Raw genomic sequence first — 22,132 nt, forward strand, 5'->3', positions numbered from 1 at the left:
CATCTCAGAGACGTCTATTTCACGTGTGCATTTACATCTGCAAGACTGTTTTTTTTAGAGTGTTTGCTTATCTGCAATACGTCTATAGGACATTTCCTTTTAGATGTCAAACAGATGTTTATTAGATGTCTAAGATGTTTATGATTTGGAATGTATGCTTACCTGACATCTGAAAGACGTCTGACGTTTGTAGACAGCAGATGCTTTCCAGATCAAGAGATCTTTAACAGACATCTTGCAGACGTACGTGTGCTATCTAGGTATAATAGCTGGATCTGGCAACACAAAGGCTGCATCTCGCGGTCACAACATTTATTACATTTATTTTATAATAAATTATGGGTAGGGTTAGGTTTAGGGGTGGGGATTGGGACTAATCTAATTATTTGGACAATAATGTTGATCCAGGAACATGTCTTACTTGGCAAAATCACGGCGACCCTCTCTGAAGACTCGTTCACTGATTTTCGTACCACGCACGGACGCTAAACTTTCTGAATTATACATGCAGACATTCATATGAGCAGTCTAGCAGCAAATTAGTTAATCAGAGAACAAATTTTATTTTCGAACACGAAAAATGTACGAGGTCCGGACCTCGTAGCTGGCCACGGGCCTATGTACGGTGAACAAAAAGCAAGTAAACTTTACTGTTATGTTATGCCTGTGTCTGGTCTCGTGCTTCCAGTTAATGTAACAGCATTTGAGCAAAACTTATTTAAATAACCAGTTTTACCTGTTTACAAACCTGTCCGTTAATTGTTATGTTTGTATGTTTGTTTTCCATGTTTATGTTTGATTTTTGTTACATTTTACCCAGAGGTGTCAAGTAACGAAGTACAAATACTTCGTTACCTTACTAAAGTAGAAATTTGGGGTATCTATACTTTACTGGAGTAATTATTTTTCAGCCGACTTTTTACTTCTACTCCTTACATTTTCACGCAATTATCTGTACTTTCTACTCCTTACATAAAAAAAAAAAAGGTTCGTTACTGCTATTTCATTTCGGCTTTTTTTCGTTCCGGCTTGTCATCATTCAAAAAAAATAAAATAAAAAATATAAAACTATCCAGGTGTGCATTTTCCAAAAGGTTAGCAACTAAGTTAGCAACTTTGTTTGTTGCAATGCAATTTCCCATTGCCAACCAACTAAGATGCTAACAGGTTAGCAACTACGGTTTTGGGAGACGCACCCAAGATAAATCGTGCCATCCGGATGGAGTGAATTTGATTGTGGTTGGATGAGAAGTATAAACATATACCATTCCGACACCCTATTGGTTTGTACGCGATCCATCGCACATGGCTGCACACGACACAAATCACATCACACTCCAGCAAGGACATTGCCAGTGTTGGGTTCGTTTATCAAAAAAAAAACATTCTTAAAAGTTATTATTTCTCAACTTAACCTGTTAGCCAGAAAAATAAAACTGATAAAGAAAAGGTGATCGGCAAGTTCCGCCTCCATCAGCTGATAGGTGCCTCAGAGCGTGTCACGAGCCGTCACGAGAGCACGCCAGAATTCAAATAGAGATCTTCAGTTTTTCTTTCAATTTTTTTTTTTTTTTTGGTGGATCGTCTCATTCTGTTTGTGACACTGTACGCTGCAAAACCTTGCCGTTTTTTGCAGTTTCTGACCGTGAGTTATTCCATAACGGACACAAACAGTTCTGTCGCTGAGGAAATGAAACATAGACAAAGGAATTATGATCCATATTACAACGTTATTGCTTCGTTGGACTAAACGTGCTCCATGAGATGTTGTTCAGTGGACCCTTTCCTTTCTAACTAAACTGGGATTTACAGCTGTGGATGTGTTTATGAATCGTTATTACGACGGATCTGGTATGTACTGCATTTTTATTCTCCTTGTTTAGATGTGTACTGCTTACATAAATGTAGCAAATACATTTTTTTATAAGCTTTCCATTTTAAAAACAGCGATCTGTCGTCAATGCTTGAGGCTTATCTTTATAATGATATATAGTTTTCCAAGATTAAATTTGTCCTGTTTCATTTAATCTATTTGTACTCTCATACTCTTGAATGTTTTTGAATATGTTTGTTCAAATTCTTAACCGCTTCTTAAATAAATAAAAAATAAAGTGACTGTGTGGAAAGTTTGTTTAGAAATACTCGTTAATCAACAAACTTATTAAATCAATGAAACATTTCATGAGAATGAACACAATCCTGTTGTTTGCAGAGTAGCCTATCTTTGCATTTTGTATGCAAACAATGTTCATGAAGCTGATGTCACAAAAACAGGCTACTAATGTTTTTAAGGGGTCATCAGAATATGTGACCCCTTTGTTATGTACAGAATAGTATTTCCCGACAGGTAAATTCCTGACACAACAATCAAACCATATCTGTCCTTCTGTGTACCTTTCTTTGTGTAAAATAATAAATGTAAAATAAATTTATTCTTTATTGTTTTATAGTGTTATAAATTTACAGTAGAACAAATATAACAAAAACAAGCCCCACGGTATTATAAATCAAAGTCTTGATTAAATAAATTCACTAAAAATTTACACAAACTGCCTCTGTGAGATACAAAATAACTGAGAGCTTATGAAATCATTCCATGCCATCATTTCTGTTGCTATTAAATACACCAAACTGAATAAATATTTATTTATTTTTTCCAGTTGACACACTACTGATCTTTATTATTCTGGATGTTACTACTACAACAAACCTTTAAGAGGGGAGCGTAAAAAAGAAACCATATTTGTCTTAGTGCACCAGCAATTAATTGTACAGTAAAAGTGTTTTTATTTTATTTTTATTAAAAGTGTTTATTCATATTGGATATTGTTATGCATCTATTAGAATACCCTATAATTGCAGCCATTTCTCTTATGAAGCTAGACTGATTGACATGTTTTTTAAATGTGTTGTACTAAATGTGTTTATACTTATGTTTTAGACAATAGACTTTTTTGTGAAGGAAAAATTGCAACAATATAAGTTCTGCCTGTTAACTGAAACATTTAAACACTACAAGGTAAGTAAACTATTTAAATTAATGATACATACGTTTTCAATTTTACTTAGACCTATGACTTCCAAAAATTATGGAAAAAGACAAGGTGAAATAAGTGAGGTGAATCATGAGGTGAAATAAGTGTATTGCTGCATTCTGTCCAATAAAGCTTCCTTTCATTTGTTCCTCCCTAAAAGTCCAAACTTAATGACCAAATCAGTCAAAGGGTAAAGGGTAGTAAAATTTACTCACATTAGCCAAATTTTCTGGAGGGAGTGAAAACTGGTTTAGTCTGTCTCTTAGTGCAAATGATAGTAGATCCCCACAAAGACTGTAAAATTTTAAACTGTAAGCTTAGTTTTTTTTTAATTAATTTATTTTTTTAACTTGTGCTTTCTCTGTCCTTTTGTCATTTAAACGTGTTCGTGCAGAAATTGTCTTTAAAACCCTTCCTGCCATCTGCTCCATGCCACTCAAATGGAAAATGGTGTGCACATCATACATGGAAATGAAGCGGTCCTTCATTGACATTCAACCTGTAAGTAGAAGCAACACTTAAAATTAGAGTGCCCTGTGTAGTCAAGTCACCTTTATTTATTTTGTATAAGACACATGTTGTACCATACAAATCGTTCCAAGAAGATATATAAAAAATAAAAAAAATGATGACAGAATTTTCATTTTTGGGTGAATTATCACTTTAACCAATTTAAATTCGCTATAGCTTTAACTCATTTAAATTCACTCATTTGTAAAGTGAGTGTATCAATGAAATATCATCACAATGCATGTTAACTAAACTTTTTTTTTTTAAATTCTTTTAAGTTTGGCACTAATTAGTGCTGTACTTGAATCATGAGGCAAGCCAGAATCCACATGTCCTGGTGCTTGGTGACAAGGAAAACTCTTCCCAAGATTGTATTATTTTAAACAGGGAGGCTAGAACAGGAGATGATACTACAAGCAGTCGATCTGTGTTTCAAACTTTCCTTATGACATCTACTACCTAAAGGCCTCTGCTCCCATTTGAGAGTTTTTGGAACACACAGTCTTTAATAGTTTCTTCTGCACACTGTCCCCTCCTTAAAAACTTTGTATTTAGTAAAAAACTTTTTTTTATTTCATTGATCATCAGTAGGTCCAGCAGCTAGCATATTATTACTTGATTTTATGTTAATTTTAATTGAAAATGAAAGTAGTGACATTGGTCAAGTATTGTAACCCATACTCAGAATTGGTTCTCTGCATTTAACCCATCCAAGTGCACACACACAGCAGTAAGAAGTGAACACACACCCAGAGCAGTGGGCAGCTATAGATCCAGCATCCAGAGAGCAACTGGGGGTTCAGTGCCTTGCTAAAGGGCACTTCAGTCATGAGTATTGACAGTGGGAGAGAGCACTGTTCATTCACTCTCCCCCACCTACAACTCCTGCCAGCACCGAGACTTGAACCGGTGACCTTGTGGAAACTAGTCCAAATCTCTAACCATTAGGCCACAGCTGTGAACTGTATTTTCACATTTGTGTGTTCTGATATGAATATGAATTGACACATTCGTACATCTTGAAAATGTCAGTTTTATTTTTACACATTCTTGTACATTTAAATAAAATATTTCAAAATGTGTTATTTGGATATTAAAATAAAATGTGTAATTTACAAAAAAGTAGTTTCATAATATAGTTGTGTTAAGTAAGTTTTTTTTTTATAAAAAATACTGATGTTAATTAATATAAATAATTAACTCAACTGTTGGGTAACTTTTAACTTTCAATTCATTGGGTTAAAATAACCCACAGATGGGAAGGTGCTATATCAACATGAGTTTGATCTGGGAACGCATACATGGCATATTTATGTTGGGTTTGAACTGGGAACACATGGGTCCTGCATGACAGAGGTGCAAAGTAACTATGTAGGCCTATTGAGTTATGTAATTACTTACTTACTGTACAATTTTAGTAACTTGTAGTAACTCTACATGTAGGCTAATCAAGCATTGTGAGATTGAGTAATAGTAACTCAATACATTTCAAGTCACACTAGTCACCAAAGAACAAACATTGCATACATGTAGATCTTTTGCCAAAACAATCCATCAGTCATTTTTTTTAGTCGTGCAAAAAATGAAAAATGTAACTTCCCAAAAATGTAAAAAAACATAAAAATAGTCAAAGTTTACGCTTTGTTGAATTATGCTGATTAGTGGACTCTCAGAAAGGTTGCAGGCCTACTGTAACACTTCAAATAATAGCCCAGTCCCAGCCCACATAGCAACATTGTGTCGGCCCAGATCCGGACCACATCTGGCACCCGTGGAAAGATGATCTGGCCCACATGCAGCGTGGAATGATGGCACTTGGCCGGACCGCTCCTGTTTGCCAGATTTGAGCCACAAGCAGACCATAGCAATGCCACATGTCAGCCAAGAGTAAACAAATGAACCAGAACTGGACCTTATCTGAGCAACAAAATCTGTGTCTATATTACATATGAAGTAATTTCAGCCTTAATAAGCCTGTTAACAAGCAGAATCACTGAAGGAAAGAAAAGAACAGAGAAAGAGATAAGCAGAAACACAAGAACTACAACTGACTTCAGCCACAACTTTAGATGAAATCAATTGAAGATAAAAGAAGACATTAAATCTCTGGAGATCTCAGCAGAGGAGGATTAAACAACTCCACAAACTGCATTACCAGCTTCACTTATTACTAACCAGACTGCCTTTATTTATGTTAGATATCAACAAACGTTTTTATTGAGAATTAACAGAGGTTTAACTGTAATGTGTTTCACCATAACAGTGATTAGTGTTTTCATTAGTTGGGCTCTTAACTCTTATTATATATTTCGTATTTTTTTGGCTGCTGTGACAGTGTGTTAGTTAAACACATTTGCAGCATCAAAGAAAGCCAGAGTGATGTGATATCAAGTGAAGGCTGTTATCTCTTGATGGTTTTCTACACAGGTTCATTGATGTTTTTTTTAATCTAACAATTATGTTGTTCCAATGATACATTCGTATTACAAACCTGTAGTGATGTGTCGTTTGTGACCGAATCGTTCTTTTTGAACGAATCTTTTAGGTGAACGAATCGTTCACGTAATCCACTGACTCGTACTTCTCGTTCAGTGAAGTTCCTCCCTTCACAGCAGTGCGGCGCTATAAGCAGCGCATGCGCAGCTCAGTGAACCGGGTAACAACCAATTCATCCTGTCAAAGAATTACTCAACCTCGAGCCAATAGCCTTCGAGTATGAGATGTGACAGAGTATGTGATTTGTTGAATGTAGTGAACGAATACGCCCTTAATGAACGAGTTTCATATGAGTCTGAACTAGATCTGGAGATCTTATCGTTCGTGAACGAAATGACTGAACTGGTACCCATGTCGTTCGTGAATGAGTTGAATGAGCTGATACATGTCGTTCGTGAATGAAATGAACTGGCACATAGCTTATCTCGTTCGTGAACGAAATGAATGAGATTAAACCGGTTAGTCTGCCATTTAGCATGTCAATCTCGCAAAAATGCAAAGCGCAGTTAAGTACTGTACTGTGCACATACGCTTATTTTGATATTTAGCAACTCCACGTTTAATCCCCAATTTATGAATGTGAATATATAATATACAAACTGTCTGACCAAACAATTAAAATGCTAATTAGGCAAGAAAACCTTGTGCTTTGTTCATCTGAAAAACTTAATTAGACTTTATATATTGAATGTGATTATACACACATTTTAATAAAGCCAGATCAGTTTTTGTAACAAGTGAATACGTTCGTTGACTTGAGACATAACACATAATACACTCTTCTTTTGCCATCTGCTGGCTTATTTTGTGTAATATGAAGAAATGGTCACTGAACGAATCATTTTGGTGAACGAACTGAAAATGAACGAATCTCTAAAAAGAATCATAATTTCCACCACTACAAACCTGGTGTTTCTGCCACATGAGATACAGCAGTATTATAACACCATCATCATCCACCATCATCGTATCCATCCTCTGCACTTCAGTAACTGTCTGGTTCAGCTCAGCTTCTAAATCTGACCTCAGAAGACTACAGAGGGTAGTCCGGACTGCTGAGCGAATCATCGGTTCAACTCTCCCATCTATTCAAGAACTGTACTTATCCAGAGTGAGCAAAAGGGCTGTTAAAATCACTCTGGACTCCTCACATCAAGCACACTCCCTCTTTGAACTGTTGCCATCTGGTCGACGCTACAGAGCACTGAGCGCCAGAACGACCAGACACAGGAACAGTTTATTCCCTCAGGCAATCCATCTTATGAACAGCTGATACACACTGAACACACTACACTTTATATTTATATACACATACACTTAGTTTATCTAACACACATACTTAGTATACACTTAAATTTTGCACATAATATACATGTACATACATAACTGCATTTTTGTAATATACCTGCCTACAATTGTCAATTTGTATATTGTCATTCCTTGTCTACTTATTTGTATTTTTTTGTATTTTTATATTCTTTTATTATGTGTTTTATGTTCTGTTGCTGTCATTCTGTTGTACTGTGGAGCTTCTGTCACGAAAACAAATTCCTCGTATGTGTAAACATACCTGGCAATAAAAGCTCATTCTGATTCTGATACAATCAGTTAAAACTTAACAAACATGAGCTCAAAATACTTAACCTATGCTGACACACACAGATATAAACAATCAGCACATGAATCTCAATAATGGTGACAATCAAAAATATTTAGATAAACTGATCAATTCAGAACTTCACTGAAAAGCTACTAAGTCACAACAGCAAAAATATAAACAAATATTTAGAATTAAACAAAATAATAGGACAATTCAGCTGCATAATTTTTTCATGTTGCAATGCATGCTGGGAGTTTTGTACTATGCTAGTACCCAGCATGCATTGCAGCAAGGTACATTTGATTGTCACCATTGTTGAGATTCATGTGCTTACTGTTGATGTCTGGGTGAACATCATAGATTGACTTTTTTATGCTAGTTAAAATTTTCTTACTGATTGTTGTATTATTGCTGGATCTCATGCTGCAGAAACACATGGTTTGTGATGTGAAAATATTAAGGAAATCATTATTAGATAAAAAAAAATATTAGCAAATCATCTTTTTTTCATTAGGATTATAAAATCATCAACAGATAACCACCATCACCTGACCCCAATTCACTTTAGCTTTCTTTGAAGCTGTAAATGTGTTTAACAAACACACGTCACAGCAGCCAAAGAAGACAAAAGATAGAATAAGAGTTAAGAGTGCAACTAATGAAAACATTAATCACTCTTATGGTTACACACATTAGAGTTAAACCTATGTTAATTCTCAATTAAAAAACTTTTGTAGATGTCTAACAGAAATAAAGTCAGTCTGGTTAGTAATAAGTGAAGCTGGTAAAGCTGTTTGTGGAGTTGTTTAATCCTCCTCTGCTGAGATCTCCAGAGATTTAATGTCTTCTTTTATCTTCAATTGATTTCATCTAAAGTTGTGGCTGAAGTCAGTTGTAGTTCTTGTGTTTCTGCTTATCTCTTTCTCTGTTCTTTTCTTTCCTTCAGTGATTCTGCTTGTTAACAGGCTTATTAAGGCTGAAATTACTTCATATGTAATATAGACACAGATTTTGTTGCTCAGATAAGGTCCAGTTCTGGTTCATTTGTTTACTCTTGGCTGACATGTGGCATTGCTATGGTCTGCTTGTGGCTCAAATCTGGCAAACAGGAGCGGTCCGGCCAAGTGCCATCATTCCACGCTGCATGTGGGCCAGATCATCTTTCCACGGGTGCCAAATGTGGTCCGGATCTGGGCCGACACAATGTTGCTATGTGGGAGACGCCTGTCCCTTGAGGCAGAAACACATATTTAGACAACTAGGGATGCTCGATATTATCGGTCGATAATGGCTTTAAAATTCAGTATCGGTAAATATTGGTTTAAAGATCCTTACAGAACCCACTTCAAGCCCATAGGGGCATTCACGGGTTGAATCCTGGTGCAAGCCCACTTTAAGCTCCTTTAGGCAGGTGGGGCCCAAATGGGTCTGACATGAATTACCCAGTTAAGATCACACATAACACCCTTATAGATCCCTTTTAAAGCCCATCTGGGCATCCACAGCTGGATCCTGGGTGCAAACCCACTTTAGACCCATTTGGGCAGGTGGGGCCCAAATGGGTCTGACATGAATTGCCCAATCAAGAACCATGCAGTACCCTTACAGGTCCCACTTTTAGTACGTCTGGGCTTCCACGGCTTGCCCCAATATCGATCCCGGGTGAAGCCCTCATCTGGGCCCCACATGTCATTGCTGGCTGGGGAGCCTGCCGTTTCGAGGTTTCTAATTATCAGAGATCTTACTCCATTTAATTAGGCTGAACTCTGATTAATTTGTTAGTTTGAAGTAGATTCACACTTTTAAATAATCGCAATTGAATAAAAAAAGTTAGTCCACAACACATTTTCTTTTGTTTCATTGAGTTTTATTTTTCAATGTAACTCAGAATTGTCATGTTCATTTAACTTATAGATATATATATACAGCAAAATCCCCAGTGTTAATTTAACACTCTGAGTGTGGAGTCTGTGGACTCATATAAACACTGAAGCAGTGTTAAAAGTAACACTGAAGCAGAGTTGAAGTTAATGAGATAATTAAGAAGTTAATGGAGTTATGATTGACCATTATTGAAGACACCTGATGTTAACAAGCAGACTCACCAAACGAGAAAATCACAATTTGTGTTTCACCATTATAGTGGTCAGTGTTTGCTTTAGTTGTGATCTTGGCTTGTGGCTTTTTTCTTTTAAAAGTTGTTTGGCAAACAAGAGCAAAAGTCATCGGGTGGTGATGATTATGTTTTAATGTAATTGTTGTTTGACCTGAGTTACTGAACTAATTTACAGTGTTTTCTCTAAATAAAACTTCCATTATTGGTTGTAACAGTTTTGATTCCACAATGAAAGAGTCTGCATTTTCAATACATTTTGTAGCTTCTTTTACAAGTGATTCTGATTTTATTTTATTTTTTTAAATTAAAGAGTCTTTATTTTAGGCACACACAGATAACAAGAATCAGCGTCTGAATCTCAAAAACTGTGACAAACAGCATATTCAGATAAACAGATCTATTCTGAACATCACAAAACTAGATACTAAAAATTCACATAAAAACAGCAAAATAAAATATAGTTAGAATAAAAAGTTAAAAAGACAGTTCAGCTCATAATTTATTCATGCCGCAATGCATGATGGGAGCCATGGATGAGTTTTTATTGGCTACAACATGCTTTTTTGATGGTCACCATTGTTGTGATGCTCATGCTGATTTTTGATGTCTATGTGTCTAAAGAATTTTTTCTTTATGTAGAACTAACTTTTAAAAACATGTCATAATATGCCAAAAATGATGTATTGCTATCTTTTTTTCCACTTAATTTATGTATACATTAAAGAAACCTGAACTCACACATTCAGGTCACTCCATGACAATTAGTTCAAACAACAACCAGTAACAAACATGATTGCCTTTGCTCTGGTCTGTATGTTATAATTCTGTTACCACAGCAACACAAAGTCTAAAGTAAATAACTGAAGGTTCAAGATCCCAACTAAAGCAAACACTGACCACTATAATGGTGACACACAAATTGTGATTTTCTCGTTTGGTGAGTCTGCTTGTTAACATCAGGTGTCTTCAATAATGGTCAATCATAACTCCATTAACTTCTTAATTATCTCATTAACTTCAACTCTGCTTCAGTATTACTTTTAACACTGATTCAGTGTTTATATAAGTCCACACTCAGAGTGTTAAATTAACACTGGGGATTTTGCTGTGTATCTCTAGATGACAAGCTCTTGTTATATGCAATAAACATTTTGGAAATGGCATCTAATCAATATAATCTGTTTAAACCTAACTATTTTGTACCGTATCCATGTAATTCTCTATCAGTAAAGGGTTTCCTGCAACCATTAGGTGCCGCATCCTGGATGTTTACAAACCTATAATAAAAAAAGTAAACTGTAGCCTAAAATAAGAAAAAAAAATATTGTAATTGAAATGCAACTATTATTATTATTAGTAGTAGTAGTATTACTACTACTAACACAACCAGAAAAACATTTTATTTTATGTTTTATTTTCTACTATATCTGGTCATATTATATTCATTTGATAGAACATACAGTATGCAGCAACACATTTCACAATATTTTTATTATTAATTATTTATACCGTAACATTCACATACAAATGTATATTTAGTTAAATTTCCATGCGTTTCTTGTGAAAACAGCTGTTTGGAAGCAAAAGCTGTATCAGTGTTTTTCTGCTAGAGGACAGAAATTTATCAGACATTAAGATCAGCGGCATATCAGTACTCTACATTAATATTTATTCATCAAGCAGATGCTTTAGTGAAAATTTATAAAACAACACTTTCATACATCAACATGAATACAAAGGCATTATAAATTTGGGTTGCATATACAATCTGACATCCAGATCTGATTAATTTAATTATTTAAATTTAACTGGATAACACATGTAATTTATTATGTAAAAAAAAGTTAATAATATATAATATTTATAATATATAATTGCTGTAGTAGCTGCTGCTGATGTCAGAGTGATTGACACTTTTGGGCGGGTCTTATGTTATTAAAGTGAACTCCTCCCCTCCTCCTTATTCACTTCATCCACATTCTCTCCATTCATCAGTGGCTTCACTACACTCACTGATTTATTCACTCACTCGCTGTGGATTCTGGAAGAAAATGCAGAGACAATAAAGAATCAAGGGAAAATAAGACAGCATTGTTGAACATGATAAATGTCTCATGTGACCACAGCCAACCAGGAGTAGGCATAGATGTTTTATAAAAAAAAAAAATGGTTGATTTGGCCAAATTCCACCATTAAAAAATGGACCAGGTGGACTAGTAATAAACTGTGGCAAACCAGGCAACTCAGATGTGGCTTTGTTACTTTGATTAATAAAGTCTATATTTTGACATCTGGAACTCTGACACCCGAGCTTTGTCAACCACATCAAAGAAATTCATCATTGGCTTTGAGACACAACACTTGTCTCTACTCTCTTCTTGATTTATACGCTTTATATTATTTATATTGTAAGTTTGAGCTGAATTAACTGCAGAAACAGAACAACAGAATGCATGAGGAAGAACTGTGATCGTTGTTACATTCAAAGACTTGAGATACTCACCTCCGATATAAATGAAGAATTTACTGCACAAGGTACTTCCTGAGCTGAGGATCAGTAGTTTATAGATTCCAGCGTGATCAGCTGTGATGTTTTTGATGGTCAGCGATCCAGTCATCTTGTTCAGCTCCAGTCTGTCTCTGAATCTCCCATCAGGACCATCATATGTAGTCATCTCTCTGGTCTCTCCTTTGATTTCAGCTATGAGAGCATCTTTATCTCCAAACATCCACCGTATCTCATCACCGGTCTGTAATTCAGTTTTAGTGTCTAGAGTGTCAGAATCATTCTCCTTCACTGTCAGTGTCTTTCCTACATGTCACAAGAGGAGAAAGAAGAAAGAAGAGAAATGAGGATCACTGATAAGTGAATAAAGCTTAATTAAAAGGTGTGTGTGTTTCATACATGAGAGCAAGCATTGGTGAAAAGAACTACACATTAAATATGTGATGTGACATTTGTCTGTTTCTCTCTTGTGTTGAGGTCACCGTGGCCACCGTCCAGATCAGAGGGTCACTGCAGTCACCCGGATCCAGTACGTATCCAGACCAGATGCTGGATCAGCACCTCGAAAGGACCTCTACATCCCTGAAAGACAGCGGAGACCAGGACAACTAGAGCCCCAGATAAAGATCCCCTGTAAAGACCTTGTCTCAGAGGAGCACCAGGACAAGACCACAGGAAACAGATGATTCTTCTGCACAATCTGACTTTGCTGCAGCCTGGAATTGAACTACTGGTTTCGTCTGGTCAGAGGAGAACTGGCCCCCCAACTGAGCCTGGTTTCTCCCAAGGTTTTTTTCTCCATTCTGTCACCGATGGAGTTTCGGTTCCTTGCCGCTGTCGCCTCTGACTTGCTTAGTTGGGGTCACTTCATCTACAGCGATATCGTTGACTTGATTGCAAATAAATGCACAGACACTATTTAACTGAACAGAGATGACATAACTGAATCCAATGATGAACTGCCTTTAACAATCATTTTTGCATTATTGACACTGTTTTCCTAATGAATGTTGTTCAGTTGCTTTGACGCAATGTATTTTGTTTAAAGCGCTATATAAATAAAGGTGACTTTGACTTTGACATTAATTAATGTAAAATGGTTATTGATAATGTATATCAGTATTTTGTTTTCAGTTATTATGTTTAAAAACGGTTAGCTTACAAAGATAGATATCATAATTATTATAACTTTAAGAAGAATATTCCACTGTACAATAATGAACATATTTCTGTTATAATTTCTTTATTTTGGGGTTGTTGTGATGTGAAGACGTTTGAGTTTCAGGGTGTATATGATACTATGAGAGTTCATGCTCATGATGTGAACTCTTATAGCACTTCTGGAGATGAAGTTCTTGTTCAAATAGCAGTGCTGGATACAATTAACATCAAACATCCTACAACAATGTGTCAAGTTACAACTATTCTGTCACATTCTATATTTAAAGAAATCATAGAAGAGAGAAGGAGCACGATATACAAGAACTGAACCTGTAACTCTTGTGTTTTGACTTGCTGGAAACATGTGATCCGTGACAATCTATTTCTATTTTTTTTTTTATTTCATTATTACACAGAAAGTCTGGAGATACTCACCTTTGATATAAACAATAAATCTCTTCTTTAATTTCTTGTTGATCAGTAACTTGTAGGGTCCAGTGTGTTCAATTCTGGGGTTTGTGATGGTCAGAGATCCAGTCTTCATGTCCAGCATCAGTCTGTTTCTGAATATCCCATAAAGAACATCCTCATATGAAGTGATAGTCCCTTCTTTGATTTGAGCTATGAGATTGTCTTTATTTCCCTTCCACTCTATCAGATCACTTATCTGTATTTTAGTAACTCCAGTTTTTAGTTCGACATCTTCTCGCTCCACTCCTGACACTGTCTCCGCTTCATGACACAGCAGCACATAGAAACAGAAATGAGGAGATTATGAGTGAGTGATCAGATAAACATGACAGAAACACTGAGAAGACGCTGTGCTTCTAATAATCAGTTTGTCATCTCTTTCCTTTAATAGCAATTTACAATAATGTTAACATAGGAAAACACATAAATGTATGTGTAGTGGGACGTATATAGCCCACTGTAATTAGATTAATGTGCGTGGGGTAGTGCGAGTCCAATCACAGGCTGGGTAGTGCCATATAAAAGAGAACCTGTAGTCACTCTTGTGTGTGTGTGTTTGCCGGTTTGGTGTTGCGTCATTGCCCGTGGGACCGCATCTCTTTCTCCTAGCGCTTCCGCTTTTAGGATTCTTCGCGGCCGTTGGCAGCTCCGGCTCTCCTGTTACATGCCTTTACTGCAGTCCCGTGTCTCATGATACTTTGAGAGTTGCGGGGATCGTGCGCGGTATGAGCCTTAAGTGGCGGCTGCTCTTCTTTGCCTGCCTCTCTGGCATTCCCGTGCTTCGGAGGGATGTTGTGTCCCGTGTCCTCTATAAGCCGAGTTTGTGAATGAAAGGACGAACAGATGTTCTGTGACGCCTGGTGAGCAACGCTGACTTGACGCTGCTGCTTTAAATATAAGTTAGCCCACGTTCCTTACAACAACTCGCTCTCCAACACACGTGTGTGTGCGTGTGTGCGCACTGCGCAGCCTAACGTGACGCCCGTTCTCCAGTATTAACCACTCTAAACGATGCGTGTCTTCCGCACTATGTACATTCAAATTTTGCAGTATTTTCATTTATAATGGTTTGTGTGTATTGAGTGATTTGATTTGTTTATTTTGAGTGTTTTGCAGTGTTGTATTTATTTTGATTCGTGCGTTCCTTCAAGAGGTGCTAGAAGGTCAGTGAGAGTAATACCCAATGCCAGCACCAAATTTAGTTTTTTTTTCATATGTTCATTTTCTGTAGTATTTTCTTGTTTGTTGATCTAAATGTTTATTATTTGTGCATGTTTGAGTGAGCGTGTTTATTGAGACCATAAATACTTTTACACTCTTATTACAGGAGCTGAGGCTTTGGGGGCAGACCACTAGTAGGCCCGTACGTGGTGGTAGAGAGCTCATTACAGAGTGCTGTGTGATTATTTCTTGAGTTTATTGCAGTGTGGGTGCTGTTACTTGTACACGGGGTGTGGAGAGTAATATTGAAGCCTTGTGCGTGTGTCTGCCATCAAACCTCGGCCTCCTTTGGATTATGGTCTCCTTTGCATGTGTCTGTTGATGATTCTCAGCTTTTATATATTTTACCAATGTTTGTATTTAAATAAAAACTTTTGTATTATTGGTATCCACGTCTCTAGCCCATTCTTGCTAATTACGTTCCTGTGTATCTTTTACCAATTCTTAGTAACCTCTATAGTTCCCTATTAAATAGGGTGGCGTAGTCATGTGACGCTAGAGGCAGTGTTTCTATATTTGCCCCAAGTGTGAAGGGCCAAGGTCCCGCTACATATGCAAGGAGAAAATCTGTCTAAAAACTATTACACATATCATACCTACTACTAAATAAATCAGTCCTTATTTTAAAATCTTCATGCAGCTCTGTTCCATACAATGATATATTGTCATGACCATCACAATGATAAAAAACGTGTAGGACACCAGAAATGCAGCATAAATGTTTTCCACATGACTTGTGCGCTATAAGTCTTCTGAAATTATTCAACAGTTTATGTGCAATTTAAGTGGTAATTTGCTTAAATTATTCCACTTTGCTACAGCTTTTAAATCTCATTCTTTCACACAGTAGAGATATTTTTTCTGTCGCTTTATCAGCTGTAATACTTACGTAGTTCTGCAATCGTTTGGCAATGGTAAATCAAACCAATCACCAGGAGAACAACAACAACAATCCCTGCAACAACAATCCCAGCTACAGCTGCTGGAGACAGACCTGGTTCTGTAATGATAAACAGAGACAGTCATTAGTGTGAAAGTGTGTCTGATATATAACTAACACTAGAAACATCAGTACTGTACTAGGTATAATGTTTATGATACTTATGGTATAAGCAATGAAAACAAAGAAGCTTAAATTGCTGGACCGCAGTCAGTGGCAGTCCTACACTGAATTACACACAGGTCAAGTACTACCACTTTGGCCTCCTCTTTTTTTTGCATTTGTTTTTTCTAAGTCTGGCACCTGATAGCTTTGATCTTTTCCTGTCCATCTCTGTGTTTATTTGCCACTCGACAATAAACAGATTTTTCATCCCCACAACACTGTCACTCAGGACCAGACATCAAGACTAAACCAATTTAACTTGGGTGAACACAGAATCGTTTTGTATTACCTATTTTTATTAGCCATTTCACACAATAAAAAAAAAAAAAAAAAAAAAACAATTATATATATATATATATATATATATATATATATATATATATATATATATATATATATATATAGGCCTGTATTTACAATATTATGTCTCTTGTCCGTTCCATTTGGGAGAGACCCAAAGGTAAACTGTCCCCCGCGCCATGCCCCGCTCCCCTTTTCACACAACTTCTGTGCAAGGCACCTTCTGCAAGCAGGGGCACCAATTTCCTTATTCCTCAAACAATTAATTGACAGATAATAGAAAACTGATTTTTTTAACTGCTCATGCCACCCCCCATGTATCAGGAAAAAAATGCTGCCCCAGGCAGCTGCTCGGTTCGCCCGTGCCAAAAATCGCTACTGACAGCAGTTTTTATTATTATAGTTCTGTGTTAACAGTTTTAAGTAATTTTATATAATTCACAACAAATTGTTTAAAATAATAAAAGGTCAGAAGAAGAAGTTATGAGCTCTTGAAGTTACTATGACATCACTGTACCCTGAAGTTTCTTGTTTTAAAGAAAGGTTTGATTCTCTAAATGTCACAATATCTGGAATTACTCACAGATAACTGATAAACAATCAATACTTCAGTTACTTCAAATGAGTTACTCACCACTGACAGTAACAATGTATTTCTGGTATAAGGTCTGTTTGTTGCTGCTGATTTTCACTTTATAGTGTCCTGAGTCGGTTTTTCTGGTGTTTGTGATGGTCAGAGATCCAGTCTGATCTAACTTCAGTCTGTCTCTTAAACTCTCATCAGTTTCATCATATAATGGTGAGCTTTTGGCCTCTATATCATGTTTAGCTATGAGTTTCCCTTCCTCTCCAAACCTCCATACTATCAGCTCATCTCCAGTTAGTTGAGGAACGGCAGTCTGAAGAATGACAGGATCTCCCTCCATCACTGACACAAGCTTCATGTCAGTTACACCAGCATCAACAGCAGATGGTGACTCTGCAAAAATCACAAGTTACACGATTAGTTAATCTTCTGGTTATAATGAAAAATGCAGATTAATAAAAATAATCTTAACTGTCATATTGTCATATTAAAATTATGTAAGACTGCTGAATACATTACAAGTAATCTTTGCTGGCTGTACTTTGAATATCAGTTTAATTGTGGCAAGCAATTCACACCATCACTGACTACAAGCCCCCCGCCACAGGCCCGTGATAATGAAACATCCCTCCCAGATGCACTCAAACACATTTATTCTTGGTTTGAAATGCAGAATGACGCACCTGTACAAAAACTTCCCCCACCTCACAATGAACAGGCACTCTGTCTGTTTCCAGCTGACATAAGGAAGACCCTATTTAGGATTAACTCATGCAAGGCTCTGGCAACATACCTGGCCGTGTACTGAGAGACTGTGCTACACTTCTGTGATATGTCCTAAGAGATAATCACCTTGCAGAGCCAGGCAGTCATCCCTACATGTCACTAATCCACAACAAGCATACCGGTACCAAATAAATCACCTGTGTCATCATGACTAAACGGCTACCATCCCATAGCACTGACTCAAACCATGATGAAGTGATTTGAGAGGTTAGTCATGCACAACATCAAAACCAGCCTCCCCACCACACTTTACTGACAATGCAATTTCTTCCACTCTCCACCTGGCTATTACCCACCTAGAGAATAAAGAATCCTATGTTAGAATGCTGTCCATTGACTTCAGGCCAGCATTCAACACAATAATCCCACAACAGCTCATTAATAAACTAAACCTGCTGGGCCTTAACAGTTCCCTCTGTGATTGGATCCTGGACTGGCGACCCACAAGGCTGTATGCTCAGTCCTCTGCTCTTCACACTGCTGACCCACAACTGCACTGCCCAGTTCAGCTCCAACAACACCATCAAGTTCACTGATGAGAGTATGTAGTAGGTCTCATCAGCAACAGCAATGAAACACCGTACAGAAACGAAGTGGCAGAGCTGGCTGAATGGTGTGGCACTAACAACCTGTCCCTCAATGTGGGGAAGGCAAAGGAGGTTGTGATTTCTTTGACCACCCCCCACTGACCATCGACAGCTCGACTTGTGCAAAGAGTCAGCAGCACTTAATTCCTGGGGGTGCACATCATTAGCCACTTTCTCACCATCGGGGCAGAAGCTCTTTGCGCTTTACTAAAGACTGACCTTTACACATCTCTCAAGAACAACGTCATACAATCCCATCCTTTCACCAACAAAGAGAGGTCATCAGAAAACTAATAAGAAATAAGTCACTGTGGATAAGTGTATGTGGATCCATGTGTAAGCTTTTATTACACAACGAAGTGGTCATAACAGGCATGGGTCAAACACTGGCAAACAGGTATATATAGGGTTAGACAAAAAATGTTCCTAGGGCACGTGTGGGTCTACGATGAACGAACAATATTCAAAGGGCTAAGCAAGAGGAGTAATCCAGAATCTAGAGCAAAGGGTCAAAACATAAGTAACAGGGCAAAGCAAGAAAGACTAAACTATGAAAACTATAAACTGAAACAAGACTATGAAAAGAAACACGTAATGGCTTGGTATCGCAGCTATTGCTATGGGAGGGATATGTGCAGAACAATACTTGGCAGTTTGTGAAAAGAAGTCAAATGCTTATAAAGTGTGTCTGATAAATGGTGTGTGTGTAATTGACTATAAACTGAAACAAGACTATGAAAAGAAACACGGAATGGCTTGGTATCGCAGCTATTGCTATGGGAGGGATATGTGCAGCACATACTTGGCAGTTTGTGAAAAGAAGTCCAATGCTTATAAAGTGTGTCTGATAATTGGTGTGTGTGTAATTGGTGGCAGCTATGTGTGATTGTTTTCAGGTGAATGTGTTTGGTACAATGAAGCATGGAAAATGTAGTCCAGGGTGTTCTGTGCAGTGTGAGAGACTGTGGATGATGACCCCTGGTGGTTAAATAACGGAAGCTCAGTGAGTGGATCATGACATGCACAGTTTGTATTTTTTAGTTTATGTATAGGTAAACATTTATATATAGTATATTTATAGTCAAAATCTGTCAGTAGGTCAATTGTGTATAGGTTTATAGTGTTTTACTTCATTGTTGTATGTCTGTATTGATGTAGCACCGTAGTCCTGTGAGGCTTGACATTTCATCCACTGGTGGTGGATGAGGAGATACCCCCCTCACAATGTAAAGTGCTTAGAGTGCCTAGAGAAGCGCTATATAAATGTAAGGAATTATTATTATTATTATTATTTCACTGTATGTCCACACATGTAGTGGAATGACAATAAAGCTCAACTTGACCTGCAAAAAGAAACTTCTAATTATTTTCAAAAACTGAAAGATATTCCAAAATAAATATATCCTCACCATAAACAGTAACTGTGAATTTCATATTTAAAGTTCCAGCTCTTTGGATGACCTCTATTGTATAAAGTCCTGAGTGTTTATTTCTCATGTTGTTGATTGTGAGAAATCCAGTCTGATCCAGCTGCAGTCTGCCACTGAATATATCAGTGTAACTGGGATAGGAGGCCTCAATTCCATTGATTTGAGCAATGACTGGATCTCCAAACCTCCATAGTATCAGAATAAATCCCTGTATTTGAGTAGGATCAGGATTCAGAGTGACAGAATCTCCCTCCATCACTGACACTGACTTCACTTCATCTTCATCAGGACCAAACACACCTGAAGAACAAACAGAAACAGTTTCACAGAAATTAAACTCATGTTACACTGCTGGTAATGAAAATAAATAAATTCAACTGAATTTAGTCTGCTGTTAAAAAAAATGTTTTTTGACTTATTAAGGTGTCAATAAAGAAAGCAGAGAAACAACATTCTCTGTTGGTCCACTGTTGGCCCACGGATCATTGAGTTGAGCTTTACGTATGCACAGTGAATCGAGGGATTGACAGCAGACCAAGAAAACACTGAGAGTGGCAGAAAATGTGGGCATCGTTTTAGCATTGACTCTTATTCCCTACTCCTGCTGTAGAAGTTGATGGAATTGACTCCTCCACTCTGTTTACTTACAGTGTCAGCAATAAGAATAATTACAACATTGTAAACTTAATTACAATAATTTATGCCCCTGTGTGGCCCAGTGCTTCATAAACATTCCCATATATTCTTGTTTCGTAGGGTCTGACCTCAGTCAAACCCTCTAGAGTGAAAGTGCCCGGTGGCCAACAGATAGATTATCAGTTAGCGCCAGGCTGGTGGGGTGTTAATTTTCCACCCTGTCTGGGGGAACTGAAGTCCATTATCTCATATTTATTTGTAGTTTTGCTTCAGAATAACACCTTCAAAAAGCACAAACCGCTTTGCCTGGTTTCAGTTTTTATACATTTATATAATTTATATAGCCTACCTGCACATTCAAATAAGGATTAAAATGAACTTCTAACAAACAAGTGGTGATCCAAATCAATGGCTGAATGTGATCACTTTTAATAAGGTAGAGATTAATGAATTTAAGGAATGAAAGAACATCATCCAAGGAGCTGTTGTTTCCAGGGTCGAAGTGAAACCAAAAAAGTTAAATAAACAGAAATCATGCACTTACCGCACATTAGTAGTAAAACCTCAAAAAAACTGAAAGTGCTCTTCATATTGCTATAGATTCCAGAAAAACATAATTTAGATGGTTATTATTGTTAGTTTCTACACCTCACCCCATCGATAGACAGCAGCGATTGTTACCAAAAGCTCTAAATACCCACGGAAGAAGTGTTTTTATGACACCAAAGTTTTGAGGCACGCAGCACAATCTCCAGTAAAGTCTGTATCTGGGCGTGTATTAAATTAGTCAAGAGAAGAGTCGCTTTCTGTCCAAAGAGCGTTTCGGTTCATTTGCATGTCGTAATCTTCGAACCGGGTTATTCATGCTATGGTGACATTTTGGCTTCATATGTGCAGGAAAAAAAAGTGTTTATTTTTTTTTTTGCATTCTACCAAAATAGTGACATGTTTAAGTATTAGGAATGGATATTGGTCAAGCTCGGGGACTCAAAAAATAATAATTATAGGTAGATTGTTCAGACACTGGCCATGAAAATATTCCACCCTGTTAGGGAAATATAGATATTTATCACAACATGTTAATACTGTAAATCTTAAACGATAATGAGCTTTTCTTGGATAGTTTATGTCCATTATGCCATCTTATTATTTTTTTTAAAAACAATAACAAAACATTATTGATGAATAAAATATGTCTTAATTATTAAGAACAGGTAACTTTTGTGCCAATTTTTACCAATAGGGTTCTAAATAATATCAATTTTTGCTTCTCACCTCACAAAATAAGACAAAAGTATGCCAACATTTAATGTTGCTTTAAAATTATTATTTAAAATGATTTGTCTAACAGGGTGGAAAGGAGCATAACAGGGTGGAACAGAGTATAACAGGGTGAACAAGTTCATTAATGGTGGACAAGCTTTCCGTCATTGTCATGCATGGTTTCCCATCTGTACTGTGTGGAACTGCACCTATATTATATTGTTTCAAAATGATACCAACAAACAAACAAACAAACAAGCAAATAAATAAATAAATAATCCAGATTTCCATTGGGGGAGGGACACAAAAAAAGCTATCTAATT

The 22,132-nt window shown here is 36.9% G+C and overlaps 1 protein-coding gene across 4 annotated transcripts in view; it reads right to left on the reverse strand.

Annotated features, from left to right (window-relative positions):
- LOC132160252 (uncharacterized) overlaps window positions 1-21,291 on the reverse strand; it is an 849,275-nt gene extending 827,984 nt beyond the window's left edge. For 3 of the 4 annotated variants that reach the window (XM_059569989.1, XM_059569991.1, XM_059569990.1), the window contains exons 1-3: window positions 21,091-21,291; window positions 19,890-20,210; window positions 17,156-17,500 (exon numbers count right to left, since the gene is read on the reverse strand). In XM_059569989.1, coding sequence (XP_059425972.1) covers window positions 17,156-17,500; window positions 19,890-20,210; window positions 21,091-21,136 — 712 coding nt within the window. In that variant the 5' untranslated portion in view covers window positions 21,137-21,291. The remainder of the gene's footprint in view (window positions 1-17,155; window positions 17,501-19,889; window positions 20,211-21,090) is intronic. The other variant, XM_059569988.1, reaches the window with a different exon arrangement.
- Window positions 21,292-22,132: the final 841 nt, after the last annotated feature.

Source organism: Carassius carassius, chromosome 16 (genome assembly GCF_963082965.1).
Source record: "Carassius carassius chromosome 16, fCarCar2.1, whole genome shotgun sequence".
Classification (NCBI taxonomy): domain Eukaryota; kingdom Metazoa; phylum Chordata; class Actinopteri; order Cypriniformes; family Cyprinidae; genus Carassius; species Carassius carassius.